This window comes from Papio anubis, chromosome 5 (assembly GCF_008728515.1).
Source record: "Papio anubis isolate 15944 chromosome 5, Panubis1.0, whole genome shotgun sequence".
Lineage (NCBI taxonomy): Eukaryota > Metazoa > Chordata > Mammalia > Primates > Cercopithecidae > Papio > Papio anubis.
The window spans coordinates 8,318,218-8,331,539 of NC_044980.1; the positions used below are offsets into that span (position 1 = coordinate 8,318,218).

General features: G+C 41.7%; 1 protein-coding gene across 5 annotated transcripts in view; it reads right to left on the reverse strand.

The window, feature by feature from the left end:
• The window catches only part of SEMA5A (semaphorin 5A), a 507,347-nt gene that overhangs the window by 180,677 nt on the left and 313,348 nt on the right, over positions 1–13,322 (reverse strand). For all 5 annotated transcript variants that reach the window (XM_021939236.2, XM_021939237.2, XM_021939238.2 and 2 more), the window contains 2 exons: positions 10,281–10,379; positions 8,102–8,315 (listed from right to left, as the gene is read on the reverse strand). In XM_021939236.2, coding sequence (XP_021794928.1) covers positions 8,102–8,315; positions 10,281–10,379 — 313 coding nt within the window. The remainder of the gene's footprint in view (positions 1–8,101; positions 8,316–10,280; positions 10,380–13,322) is intronic.

Here is a 13,322-nt window from a genome sequence, read left to right on the forward strand (position 1 = left end):
ATATTGTCAATAGACTGTTGAAGTCTCACATTATTATTGTGTGAGTCTAAGACTAATCGAAGGTCTCTAAAAACCCTGAAAACATATGAATCTGGGTGCTCCTGTGTTAGGTGCATATATATTTAGGATAGTTAGGTCTTCTTGTTAAACTGAATCCTTTACCCTTCTTTGCCTTTTTGATCTTTGTTGGTTTGAAGTCAGTTTTGTCTGAAATTAAAATGGCAAACTGCTTTTTTCTCTTTTCCATTTGCTTGGTAGATTTCTTTTCCAACCCTTTATTTTGAGCCTATGGGTGTCATTTCATGTGAGACAGGTCTCTTGAAGACAGCATACTGTCGAGTCCTCCCTCTTTATCCACCTTGCCACTCTGTGCCTTTTAAGTGCAGCATTTAACCTGTTTACATACAAGATTAGTATTGATATGCATGGATTTGATCCTGTCATTATGTTGTTAGCTGGTCATTATGTTGTTAGCTGGTTATGATGTTGGCTTGCTTGTGTGGTTGCTTTATGGTGACACTGGTCTGTGTGTTTCAGGGTGGTTTTGTATTAGCTAGTAGCAGTCTTTCCTTTCTATATTTAATGCTCCTTTCAAGATCTCTTGCAAGGCAGGTTTGGTGGTAACAAACTCACTAAACATTTGCTTATCTGAAGAGAATCTTATTTCTCCTTCACTTTGGAAGCTTAGTCTAGCTGGATATGAATTTCTTGGTTGAATACTTTTTTTTTAAATTTAAAAATGCTGAATATAGGCCCCCAATCTCTTCTGGCTTGTAAGGTTTCAGCTGAGAGGTCTACTGTTAGCCTGATGGGATTCCCTTTGTAGATGACCTGCCTTTTCTCTCCAGCTGCCTTTAACATTCCTTCTTTCATTTCGACCATGGAAAATCTGATGACTGTGTGTCTTGGGGATGATTTTCCTGTGTAGAATCTTGCAGGCATTCTCTATATTTCCTAAATTTGACTGTTGGCCTCTCTAGCAAAATTGGGGAAGTTTTCATGGATGATATTTGAAATATGTTTTCCAATCTGTTTGCTTTCTTCCCCTCCCTTTCAGGGATGCCAAGGATTCATAGATTTGGCTTCTTTACATAATCGCATACTTCTCAGAGGTTTTGTTCATTCCTTTTATTCTTTTTTCTTTGACTGTCTTATTTCAGAGAACCAGTCTTCAAGCTCTGATATTCTTTCCTCAGCTTGGTTTATTCTGCTGTTAATACTTGTGATTGCCCTGTAAAATTCTCGTATTGGGTTATTCAGCTCGTCAGAACTGTGAATTTCTTTTTTTATATCAGCTATTCCTTCCTTCAGCTTCTGTATCACTTTATTGTGATTCGTATTTTCCTTGGATTGCGTTTTGCTCTCCTTCTAAATCTCTGACTTCATTCCTATCCATATTCTCACTTATAAATGAGAGCTTAATGAGGAGAACTTATAACACAAAGAAGAAAACAACAGACACTGGGGTCTACTTGAGGGTGGAGGGTGGAAGGAGGGAGAAGAGAAGAAAATATAACTATTGGGTACTGGACTTAACTCCTGGGTAATAAAATAATCTGTACAACAAACCCCCATGACATGCGTTTACCTTTGTAACAAACCTTCACACATCCCCCTGAACCTAAAAGTTAAAAATTAAATATTTTTTTTAAAAGAGAGAATAAATGTCTATTGCTTTGAACTACCCTGTTTGCAGTACTTTGCTTTGGCAACCTAGGAAACAAGCACGGGCACTGTTCAAAATGTCACTGTAGGTATGGCTTGATGAAACAGAATTCACTGGTGGCTGTCTGCTGGCTGGCTTGAAGTTTGGGCCGAAGGGTGCCCAGTATATGTGCATGCAGTAAAAGTTAGTGACAGTTCTACTGGGTGTTTCATCAGTTTGCCCAATATATGTTAACTAGTAGAATTATGCAAAGGGACTACCTAAATGCATAAGTAAATTGTACTGTACACAATTTAATCATAGTTCATCTGAATGCAAAAATTTTGCTGACTCAGGTTAGCAGGTGCTATACCCTCCCAACTTCTCCTGCTGAGACAATTTTCTTTCCTCAACACAAAAAGGTTGCAAAAAACTGAAAAGCATGCAAAACAAAGAAGGGAGTTTTGTTCATTATTATATGTAAGCAGCTGCTAGCTGAGTGGTGGTCTTCTAGAGGATTCAAGTCCTGCTAAAGTTCTGGAAGTCCCAAGACTAGATGGTGATGGATATGTCTTGAATGTGCCAGTAAAGAGGAGGAAAGAGGAGGTTGGAAGGTGTCAGTAATTCAGGAACCACAGGCCCAAATAATCACTCATTTATTCAGTCAACAAACATGTATTAACTCCCTACTACATCTCAGATATTGCATTGGACTTTGGGGAGTTCATAATAGCTCCCCTTATTTGTGGGGTACTGACTATGTGCTGACGCTAATACTCATCATCTTTATTGTCTCACTTTATTCTCACAATGTCCAGGTCAGGTAGTCAGCCATCTGCAATATACAGGTGAGGAAGCCAAGAACTGGTAAGACAAATTTATGCCCCAAGGGCCAAGCCTCAGATCTGTCTGACTCCAAAGTCTCTACCGTCTACCTTAGAGCTTCACGCCACATATTACTGGCTACTCTTTGGAGAGTGGATCAGAGAGGGGCTAGTGCAGCATTTCAGATGAGGAAGCCTTGAACAAGCACAGAAGTGGAGGAATGAGAAGAAAGACTTAGGTCTGGGAGTCACTCTAAAAGTGGTCTCTGCAGGACCTGGGGTTGAGTGGGTCTGGAAAGAGAGGGAAGGAGTCGGCTGAGATTTGCAGGTGTCTGGCTCAGATGAGAGGTGAATCATGGAGCCTGCTCTGGGCTGAGTTGTGTCTCCCAAAACTTATGTCAAGGTCCCAGCCCCCAATACTCCAGAATGTAACTATGCTCAAAAACAGGGTCTTTAAGTGGTTAATGAGGTTAAAATGAGGTCATTGGAGTATGCTTTAATCCAATATGACTGCTGTCCTTATAGGAATAGGAAATTAGGGGCTGGGCACAGTGGCTCATGCCTGTAATCCCAGCACTTTGGGAGACCGACAGGCAGATCACTAGGTCAGGAGATCAAGACCAACCTAGCTAACACGTTGAAACTCTGTCTCTACTAAAAATACAAAAAATTAGCTGGGTGTGGTGGCAGAAGCCTGTAGTCCCAGCTACTTGGGAGGCTGATGCAGGAGAATGGTGTGAACCCAGGAGGCAGAGCTTGCAGTGAGCTGAATTGGACCACTGTACTCTAGCCTGGGCGATAAACCGAGACTCTGTCTCAAAAAAAAAAAAAAAAAAAAAGGAAATTAGGAAACAGGCATGGACAGAGGGAAGACCATGTTTAGAAGACATAGGGAAAAGATGACATCTACAAGACAAGGAGAGAGGCCTCAGGAGACAACAACCCTACTGACAGCTGCTTCTTGGACTTTCAGCCTCCAGAACTTTGAGCAAATAAATGTCTGCTGTTTAAGCACCCACACTGTGATACTTTGTCATGGCATCCCTAGAAAACTAATATGGGGCCCACACCCAAGATTGAAAAACAAAGAAATGAACAAAAATGGAGTAGGCTGAGCTGAAAGTACTGCAAGGAGCATTCAGCTGGAAGTGAACATCACATCTGTGGACTAAGTCGGAGCTGAGACCAGATCCGTGAACGGTCTTCAGTAGGTGGGTATGGTGTGAGGCAGGGGAGTTAAAATTTTAGAACAGAAAACAGTGTAATATGTATATACCATGGACTACTACTCAGCTATAAAAAGGAACAAAATAATGTATTTTGCATCAACTTGGAAGGAGCTGGAGATCATTATTCCAAGTGGAGTAATTCAAGAATGGAAAACCAAATATCATATGTTCTTACTTGTAAGTGGGAGCTAAGCTATGAGGATGCAAAGGTATAATAATGATACAATCGTCTTTTGGGACTTGTGGGGAAGGTTGGCAATGGAGTGGGGGATAAAAGACTATATACGGGGTACAGTGTACACTGCTCGGGTGAAGGGTGTACTAAAATCTCAGAAATTACTACTAAATAACTTATCCATGTAACCAAAAACCACCTGTACCCCAAAAACTATTAAAATAGAAAACTAACGAAAAACAACAACAAAAAAACTTCGGAATAGATGGGAATCCAAGAGGAGTGTGTGGAATGAGAAGAGTAGGCAGAAGGAAGGGATTGAGGACAGAATTCTCAGGGATAAACAAAGCTTAAAGATCAGCTGAAGGAAAAGAGTCAAGGACAGGACAGGCACTCAAGCCACAGGGTGCACCAGCTACGTATGGTGCGGCATAAACATTCTGTAAAAGAAACTTCGAGGCAACAATGTCATCCTTCCAATAAGATAGTTAAGGTAATGGCTGGAAATTGGTCCTCAAATAATGTAACTAGACACTGTGGGACTGGGGAGAACCACCGCAGCACCACATGGTGGGGTGCAGAGGGCAGAGAAGATGTGAACGGCCTGAAGCTGAGGGGTTAAGAATGCTGTCCTCAATAAGGTCAGCCAATAATGGAGGGCAAGTGATGGGGCAGGGACTTACCCTCCATTCCTCCTGTTTCTGCTGAGAGAAAATTTCCACTGCATGGCCACCAAAGCAGGAAGTCCTACCCCTTCACCACCCCGTTGTAGCCTCCTTCTGGAACAAGTCCAACTCTCAAATTTGATTTTGCTGACTTGGTTGAAAGCTCAAGGGAAAAATCTGAAAGGTCATTTAATGGGTCCTTAAAATCACCATACGAAATTGGAGCATTCTTGGACACGGCAGAACTAAGGGTGTTTGGTTTTAGCTTGTTGGGGTTTCTTTGTTTTTGTCTTATTTAAGAGAAAAGACATCTGAACATCTTTCTGAAATCATGAGTCATCATTAGGAAGAAATTTGAGGTTATGGTGAAAAGAAAGATAATGGATAAGGCGGCAATATTTTCCAAAAAATGAAAGTTACTCCAGAACACAGCAGAAAGAGAATCAGCTACAGAACCCGAGTGACAAGAAAAGGTAAGTTTGAGGACTTACTGGGAAAAATCTCTTAGAACCTAATGCTTCTCTATAATGTAGGAGGAAAGATAACCCATTGAGAATCCCTGGGAGAGGCTGGGAAAGGACTGGAGTGGGGGTAGTTGCAAGGGGAGAGGACAGGAACTGAGGTGCTTAGACCTTTAGGGAGCTGCCCTGAGGGCCTCACTGAGGACAGAGGCTCCACCTTTTCTACTGCCCTTTCCACCACAGGGTGATTCTCTCTAGCACCCCAGTGTTTAAGAGACACAGAAGCCAAGGGGTGGGTCCCTCTGGGGCTGGATTTGGTGGGAGTCAATGCAGGCGGGCAGGAGGGTAAGGAGAACTAAAGGAGGAAGACCTGAGACAAGGGCGTCTGGCAAAGAACAGATGGGATGCAAAGCATGTGTCCTAGTTAGGCCAGGGAGGATAAATGTCCCTGTGTTCAGGCTCAGCAGGAGATGGAAGCAGAACCTAGTGTGGTTAGAGGCCAGAATCCATCCTGGAATGGAGGGTCAATCAGAGAAGCAAATCAGGGCCAACCAGAAGTGGAAATTGTATCTCAGGGTTCAGCAGTGGCAGAAAGTGCCCTAACAAAACACAGGAGAGGTATGAAGACAACACTTCCTATGCAATCACTCAGGGTCCTCAGGCAGGGCTCTTGATTTTCTACCCTAGGAGAGAGGGTCTTCCCAATGCAGGCCAAGGAAGGACAGTGGGGGAGGGCGGTGGAAATGCTGCTTTCCTGAGAAATGCAGGCTATTCATTGTCATGCAAATTGTGCTGCTCTAATGGCCTGAGTGGTAGAGCCACCGCATTTACCTCTGAATTACTTTCAGTGTCTACAGTTATCAGATCTTAGAAATGAACAGCAGAATGTTTTAGGAATCGGAAACACTGATTTCTTTGTAAATCAAGTAACAATGTTTTGCGTACCACGACTGTGATCAACACTGTCTTAGTTCTTCCATTGCCTGGATGGCAACACATGACTCTCCAATGGAAAAGGAGAATTGACAGATGCTGACAACCAGGAGGTTGACATATGCTGACCACCTGATCAGCTGGCAGTCACTCAGTCCCATGTAAGAAGGCGGCTAGTGTTTATAACTCGTGCTATGACCTGAATGGTTTTTCCAGGATATTCTTCAAGTGTCACTTTGGGAAAAGAGAGAGTACTCCCAATTGCTTTTTACTTTGGTTTGCTTCTGGCAAATTCTAATTACAAAGCCTTTATTGGGATAGGGATTCTTCATTTTTAAGTGGAAACTTCTCGGCCAGTCAGAATCAACAAACAAATGGAAAGAAGAACTTGAGACTGCACAGATGAAAGTTTCGGGGCCAAAAGGGGACCATCCATATAGAATCAACTGATTCCGTTGAAGCCAGTTCAACAGAAATGATGTTAATGGGAGAAATCTAGTTAGTGCTTCAGTTTGGAAAAACAATTCATGTTTCCCTTTGGAAGCAATTCAGTTTAATTGAGAAAGCTAATGATGAGGACATCCTTTTTTTTTCTATAGGACAGTCTTTTAAAGGCAAACTCTGATGGTTAGGTTGACTGTATTATTTGGCAAAATATTTGCATCGAATATATGTACGTGTATCCATGGTTCTGCATATGTGATGAATCTAAAGCAGTGGTTCTCAACTAGAGTTAATTCCCCCCTCCCAGGGAGTACTGAAAAATTGCTGAAAACATTTTTTGTTGTTACAAGTGGGCAGAGGAGGATGCTACTGGCATATAATGATTATAGGTTGAAAATGCTGCTAGACATCCTACAATACCAAGGACAAGACCCCCCATCCCACAACTAAGAACAATTTGGCCCAAAACATCATTCAGGTCATAGCACGAGTTATAAACACTAGCCGCCTTCTTACATGGGACTGAGTGACTGCCAGCTGATCAGGTGGTCAGCATATGTCAACCTCCTGGTTGTCAGCATCTGTCAATTCTCCTTTTCCATTGGAGAGTCATGTGTTGCCATCCAGGCAATGGAAGAACTGAGGCTGAGAAACTCTGGTCTACATAATTAGCCAGTATGTGGCAAAAGTCTACTAACTCTCAAGATTTCACCTTTGTACAAACTATCAAACAAATGCTTGGGGCAATGGATTATGTATGGTACATATACATCGCCTTTGTAGGTGAATGTGTATGTGTGTGTGTGTGTGACCACACTCACACATGAATGCACAGATATACAGTGGGATGCATTTCAGCTGAAACACATCAGGACTTTGTACACAGTGAACCTCAATTTGGATGGTTGTCACCATCTTCTGATTGCTTAGTGAGCAAGTGACCAAGTTCTGGCCCAGAACTGAAAGAAGCCTTCTAAGAGTTTCTGGTTTCTTTAAAAAGAAATATACAGATGAAAAGGGGACAGGGATGTGGCTCTTCTTTGAGTGGATATTGCCACATGTGGATGCAATACCTGAAATTGCAGAAACAATTTTGCAACCACAAGCAGAGGTGGCCTGAGGGCCCATCTGCCAGACTGTGGATGGCAGAGACTGCAGTGAATACTTGCCTCCTTATTAACTCCTGAGCCACTGAATGAATAAACCCTGATGATGCCTCCTACTAACTTCTAAGTATGTGAGTTGATACATTTCTTACATTTTTAATTGTCAAACTTTTTGGAGTTACCTATAGACAAACAAATTCTTTTATACAGTGGTTGAAAATTACATGCCATGTTAGTAATTTCCATTTCTAGACACATAAAAAGGAAGTTAAGAAGCAATGCATAGGACTCTACACATATCTCTGACAAGCTGTCAACTTTTGTAGACATTAAACAACAATATAGAAAAAAAAAAAACTCAGCTAGCTTCTGTAAGTGGTCATATCAACATTAGCCATATTATCATGGTCTAGAGGGTTGGAAGTACCACTGCTCTTCCAAATACTAAATAGCCATATGATGTCCTTTTTATCATTAGTCCTGAACAAGCTACACTTTGATTTCTTTAGAAGATGAAGAATTCATTTTTATTTAGAGTGTTGTAGTTTGCTTTTGAACACCAAATCACCAGAAATCAAAAACAAATGAGGTGGGAAAGAGGGAGTGACGGAAGGCTTACCATTGAGCCATTTGGAGTTGTACTGCGCTGTGCGGAGAGGAGGTAAAATGCCCAGGCTTCGGTAAATGGCAGGATCACGTCCTGGAAAATCCATGGCCGTAGCAGCATAGAGCTCCCCGCCAGCTGTGAGGAGCGCTGTGGAATTGTGCTGGGGACTGTAGGGACAGCGGGCCATGCCACTGATCTGATCGTGGATCTCAGTCAGGTTGCTCAACTGTGGGGGAAGATGAGGGGAAAAGCAGTTACCTCTGCACAAGCTCCTTTAGTGATGCTTATGGATCACATCCACCATAATCACAGTGATGCTTGTGTAACAGCCTCTCTGGGGCTCATGAGGAGAGATGACCCACTTTTACACTCCAACGGATGAAAACAGCCTGCTCCACTCACGGGAAGAGAGTCCATCAATCAGTCTCTTTCTCATCACTTTAGTTTACTGAACCTCATACCACTGAATACTCACAAAATAAGATAAAAGATCATTGTATATATGCCTTTGATTTATAATGCACAAGTATTGCATACTTTTCCACTTTAATTTAAAAACCAGTGTCAATATTTACAGAAATAGGATCACAATAAAGAATTACGTATAATTGCCTGGGCGCAGTGGCTCACGCCTATAATCCCAGCACTTTGGGAGGCCGAGGAGGGCAGATCACGAGGTCAGAAGATCGAGACCATTCTGGTTAACACAGTGAAACCCCCTCTCTACTAAAAACAAAACAAAACAAAAATTAGCTAGGCATGGTGGCAGGCACTTGTAGTCCCTGCTACTCGGGAGTCTGAGGCAGGAGAATCACTTGAACCTAGGAGGCGGAGGTTGCAGTGAGCCAAGATCGTGCCACTGCATTCCAGGCTGGGAGGCAGAGCAAGACTCTGTCTCAAAAAAAAAAAAAAAAAAATATGTATAATTCTATCAATATAAGTGAACCAAAATATAATGAATAGCCCCGAAAAATGTATTCACAGGTAAGGATGTGTGGATATTCAACACTATGCGGCCCACATTTCCAATACTTTCGTTTTTTGTTTTTGTTTTTTTTTCAGTTTTCAGAGAGAGATCCAAGTGTCTTGAAGTCATTTCATACGAATCCAGTGTCCCAAATGCTGGATTCCCAACAATCATTGAATGAGAAAAGCTCTTGGGTACTGGCGGATTTTTTGCTCAATTCGGTTCTTGGTTCTCGCCTGAGAGGTATTGGAGCAGAAAGGCTCAGGGCCGGTAGGTGCAGGCACGCTGCTTGCTCTGCTATGAGATGTGTACCCGGTAAGTTCCCTCAGCTCTTTATGTCTCAGGTTCTTCTTTCATAAAAGGGAGCCCCAAAGAGTAGCGATCTTGTGGGGCAGATGTTGAGGACTGAACCATGGCACTGGTGAAAGCGTTTCAGGGCAGGGCGCGGCACCTAGAGAGCTCCCTGAGCTTCACACCCCTTAGCATCCATCTCCTCCCTTTATTTCCAATAACTGAATGCTAACCTGAAATCATGAACCGTAAAAGCAGATGGTCAATTAAGGTCTTGAAGAAAGGTATGCAACCAGGGAATGAACATGTTTCTTCATGATATTCCCAGAGGAAGATTGCGTTTATAACCTGAATTAGGAAGATTCCACGTGTGTTCTACTGACCCTGCCATGCTACTGCTATATTGTGTGCAGCTCAAAATTACTCTGTCAATGATTGCCAGGTTAAAGACAAGAAAGAGGGTCAGTTATAACTGGACTTTGCCTAGGGTTCAATTTCTTAGTTTGCTTATTTTTTTTACATACTTCTTATCCAATTTGCAGGCTAATTTTTTCTTCCCTACGATTGTGATTTTAGACCATTTTAATAATTTTAATAAATGTAAATAACAGTAACAGTATCTCTAAGACATCAAAGAATATGTTTAGGATTAATGTTTAAAGTCACTGGTGAGAAAAATGCTGGTTGAAATAATTTAGAAACATATTTAAGTTTAATTATATAAGTTATAATTAGTTCCAGTTATTTATCTAATTGATGGTCCTGATTAGAAATACATCAAGAAATCAAATACTTATTCAATTTAACAAAAAGTGCTTTTGAATTAAACAGCAACACCTTGGTGTACAGAAATTCATTTACAACTAATATTTTAATACAATGTTTGACCTCTTCTGATATTAAATTCTTTTGAGGCACAAAAGGAAGCCATACCGAGCGGTTGGTGCAGACAGGTGTGAATGCATTGGTCCCACAGGTGAATAACCGGTCGCCACCCACCAGAAGCACCCGGATGTAGTTCTGACATTCCTCCTGAGGGGGAAAAATATATATATATATATATAATGAAAAACATGCTAACAAAGTCTAAGCACAAGAAGAATGGTGAGAATGAATACATGTTATCTAATAAATATGTAAACCATTAATAAAATGTAACTCATTAAAAAAAAAATAAACCTTTCAGATATTGACCAAAAAATAACAACAGAATTATGAAACAATTTGATTTTTATCAAATAAATTTACTTGCTGCATCTGCACCTTGTTTGATAAAGAATATGAAGATAAACACATGTTCAATTAAATTCTCAAAGCATGCATCTAATTTTGACAGAACTGATTTCATTTTGAATTGTATCTGATAGTAGCACAAACACTAAATGGCCTTGGATGGCTATTAGGAAAATAAATAAAAGGAACCTATTAGATACTATTCGTGAAACAGTGCCTTGGAAAACTTCCTCAGGACTTTGAGAAAATGCTGCAAGTGCTTCTTGATCAGAAGGTCACATGAGAAACTCGGTATGCAAACTGGAACAAATTTTTCTTTATGGGATGAAACTGCATATTTTAAATACAGAGCAAGTATCTATATGCATTTTCAATTCATTGATTGAAAAGTGAAAATATGCTTAATGAGGAAAAGATGTTCGAAACATTTGGGACAAAACCCTAGGCTGAGGGATACTCCAAGAATGGAGTATTTTTGTGGTTGCCAATGTTCTTAGAAAACCCTGGGTATGGTCACAGCAGTGATGGACATGTGAGCTGGAGAACTCCTCATTTATTCGGCAAGCATCCACTGAGTAGCTCCTCTTTGGTAGTCACTGGGTTAGAAGTCCCAATCCAGGCCCCCGGCAGAAAAATACAGGTTCATGACAATGACCACAGAGCTGTCCATGCGCTCTAATGAGCACACACAGAAGAATAGCATATTACATAGCTCCAAAGGAATAGCGAAGGGAAGAGGTGTCGAGAGGCTTCCTGAAAGAGCTGACAACTAAGTGTTAAATAAAGTGAAAGATTTCATGAGGCTTCCTGGAGGGGGTGCTTGTAGGACACCGGTCGGGCTTTACTGAGCAAAGGAAGGAAAAGACACCCCAAGCAAGAGGAGCAGACTGTGTGAAGGTGTCATGGCTAGAGAAAGCATGGCGATCTCCTGGTGTACAGAGGAGCTCACACAGAAGCCGAGGAGCCTGAAACAGGCCAGGTGTGCCCAGGTAGTGAGTTCACATGTTACTCCGAATGTGAAAGGAGCCATGAAACGTTTTGACTGCGTGAAGTATTGATGAGTTCTCATGTTTTTCCACTAAAGAACCACTCAGAAACCAATTCACAGGATAAGCTGAAGATAGAAGCCTGGAGACAGGAAGCCAAGGAAGAAGTCACTTCCGTAACTCAGGCTCTTGTCATTTTGTACCTAGACCAAGGTGGTAGGTGTGAAAGGACAAACCCAAAATAGTGAGCCGATTGCAAGCAATGGCAAATGAATGATGCACGAGGCATGAAAGATGCTGCATGATAACATGATGATTTGAATCACATCATGCTGGATATCAGGGGAATCTGGATGTAATGGTATAGCTCACCTTGTCTTCAACCAAATGGACCCTCATTCTAGATGAAAGTGTTAATTTCCCATAACCCAGTCTACTGCATAGCAGCGATACAGCACCAATGCATAGTGCTAATTTTTGTATTTTCTTTACTAGAGACAGGGTTTTGTCATGCTGCCCAGGCTGGTCTCGAACTCCTGGGCTCAAATGATCCTCCTACCTTGGCCTCCCAAAAGTGCTGGGATCACAGGTATGAGCACCGCTCCTGGCTCAGATTGGCTTTCTAAATGTAAAGTGAAATACCAAGGGTGGATTATCCTCCTAACATTATTCCTAACAGTAATAGTAATCACTTGTCATTGGAAGCTGAACTGAGGAAGACAGAAAACAACCACAAAGATCTAAGTAGGCTTCAGAAGAATTACCAAATGCTTGTAAAGAGTAGACGGTGAATCTGGTAACTGAGAAAGGTACAACAGAGGTGGGAGGCTTGTCTTGTTTTGTTCCCTTTGGTCTTCATTCCTGGGGAAAGGTCAGGAGAGTTCTAAAGTGAAAGAACAAAACAAAAGACTTCAAAGAACCACAGAGTTCCTCCCTCCCAGGCTGAAGAGAACACAGGCAGGCCAGGGAAGAAACCAGAGGGGTACAGGAGCCTGTAAAGACAGGCAGCGTGAGGATAAAAGAAGGAAGCCTATGCCTGCCAGAGGAGACCCACAAAGACATCTTCCAGAACACAGGACAGAGCAAGCTGATGGATTTAATGGATGACACAGACATGTTAATGACACCATCATAAGGACTGGAATGGAAAATTACAAACAGTATAGAAGGGTGGGGATTTTGTTTGGTTTTTGCTGCTGCTTTTGGAACTCTTTTAAAAGCAAGGCAAGATGTAAAAGAACTTTTTCTTAAAAAAAAAAAAAAAAAGCAAGAGCTTGCTACAAGGTAAACCACAAACAACATGGGCAAGGGTAAGTTGTTCCAGGAGAATCATCTGGATTGAAATGTGATTTCACAGCAGAGTTCTACAGCCCTGGTGAAGAGAAAGCAAGGGCCTCCAGTAAATTATGGAAAGGAGAATAACCAAGATATCAAATACGGTGTTTACATTAATTTCCCAAAGGAAGAACAAAGTGCAAATAAGACTGTAGGTTGTTTTCTTTAGTTTTTGTTTTCTGAGACAAGGGCTCACTCTGTTGTTGCCCAGGCTGGGGTGCAGTGGCTTAATCACAGTTCACTGCAACCTCGACTGCTTGGGCTCCAGTGAGCCGCTCACCTCTGTCTCCCAAGTAGCTTGGATTACACGTGTATGCCACCACCTCTGGCTATTTTTTTCTTTTTTTTCTTTTCTTTTTTTTTTGTAGAGACAAGGACTTATTCTATTGCCCAGGCTGGTCTCGAATTCCTGAGCTCAAGG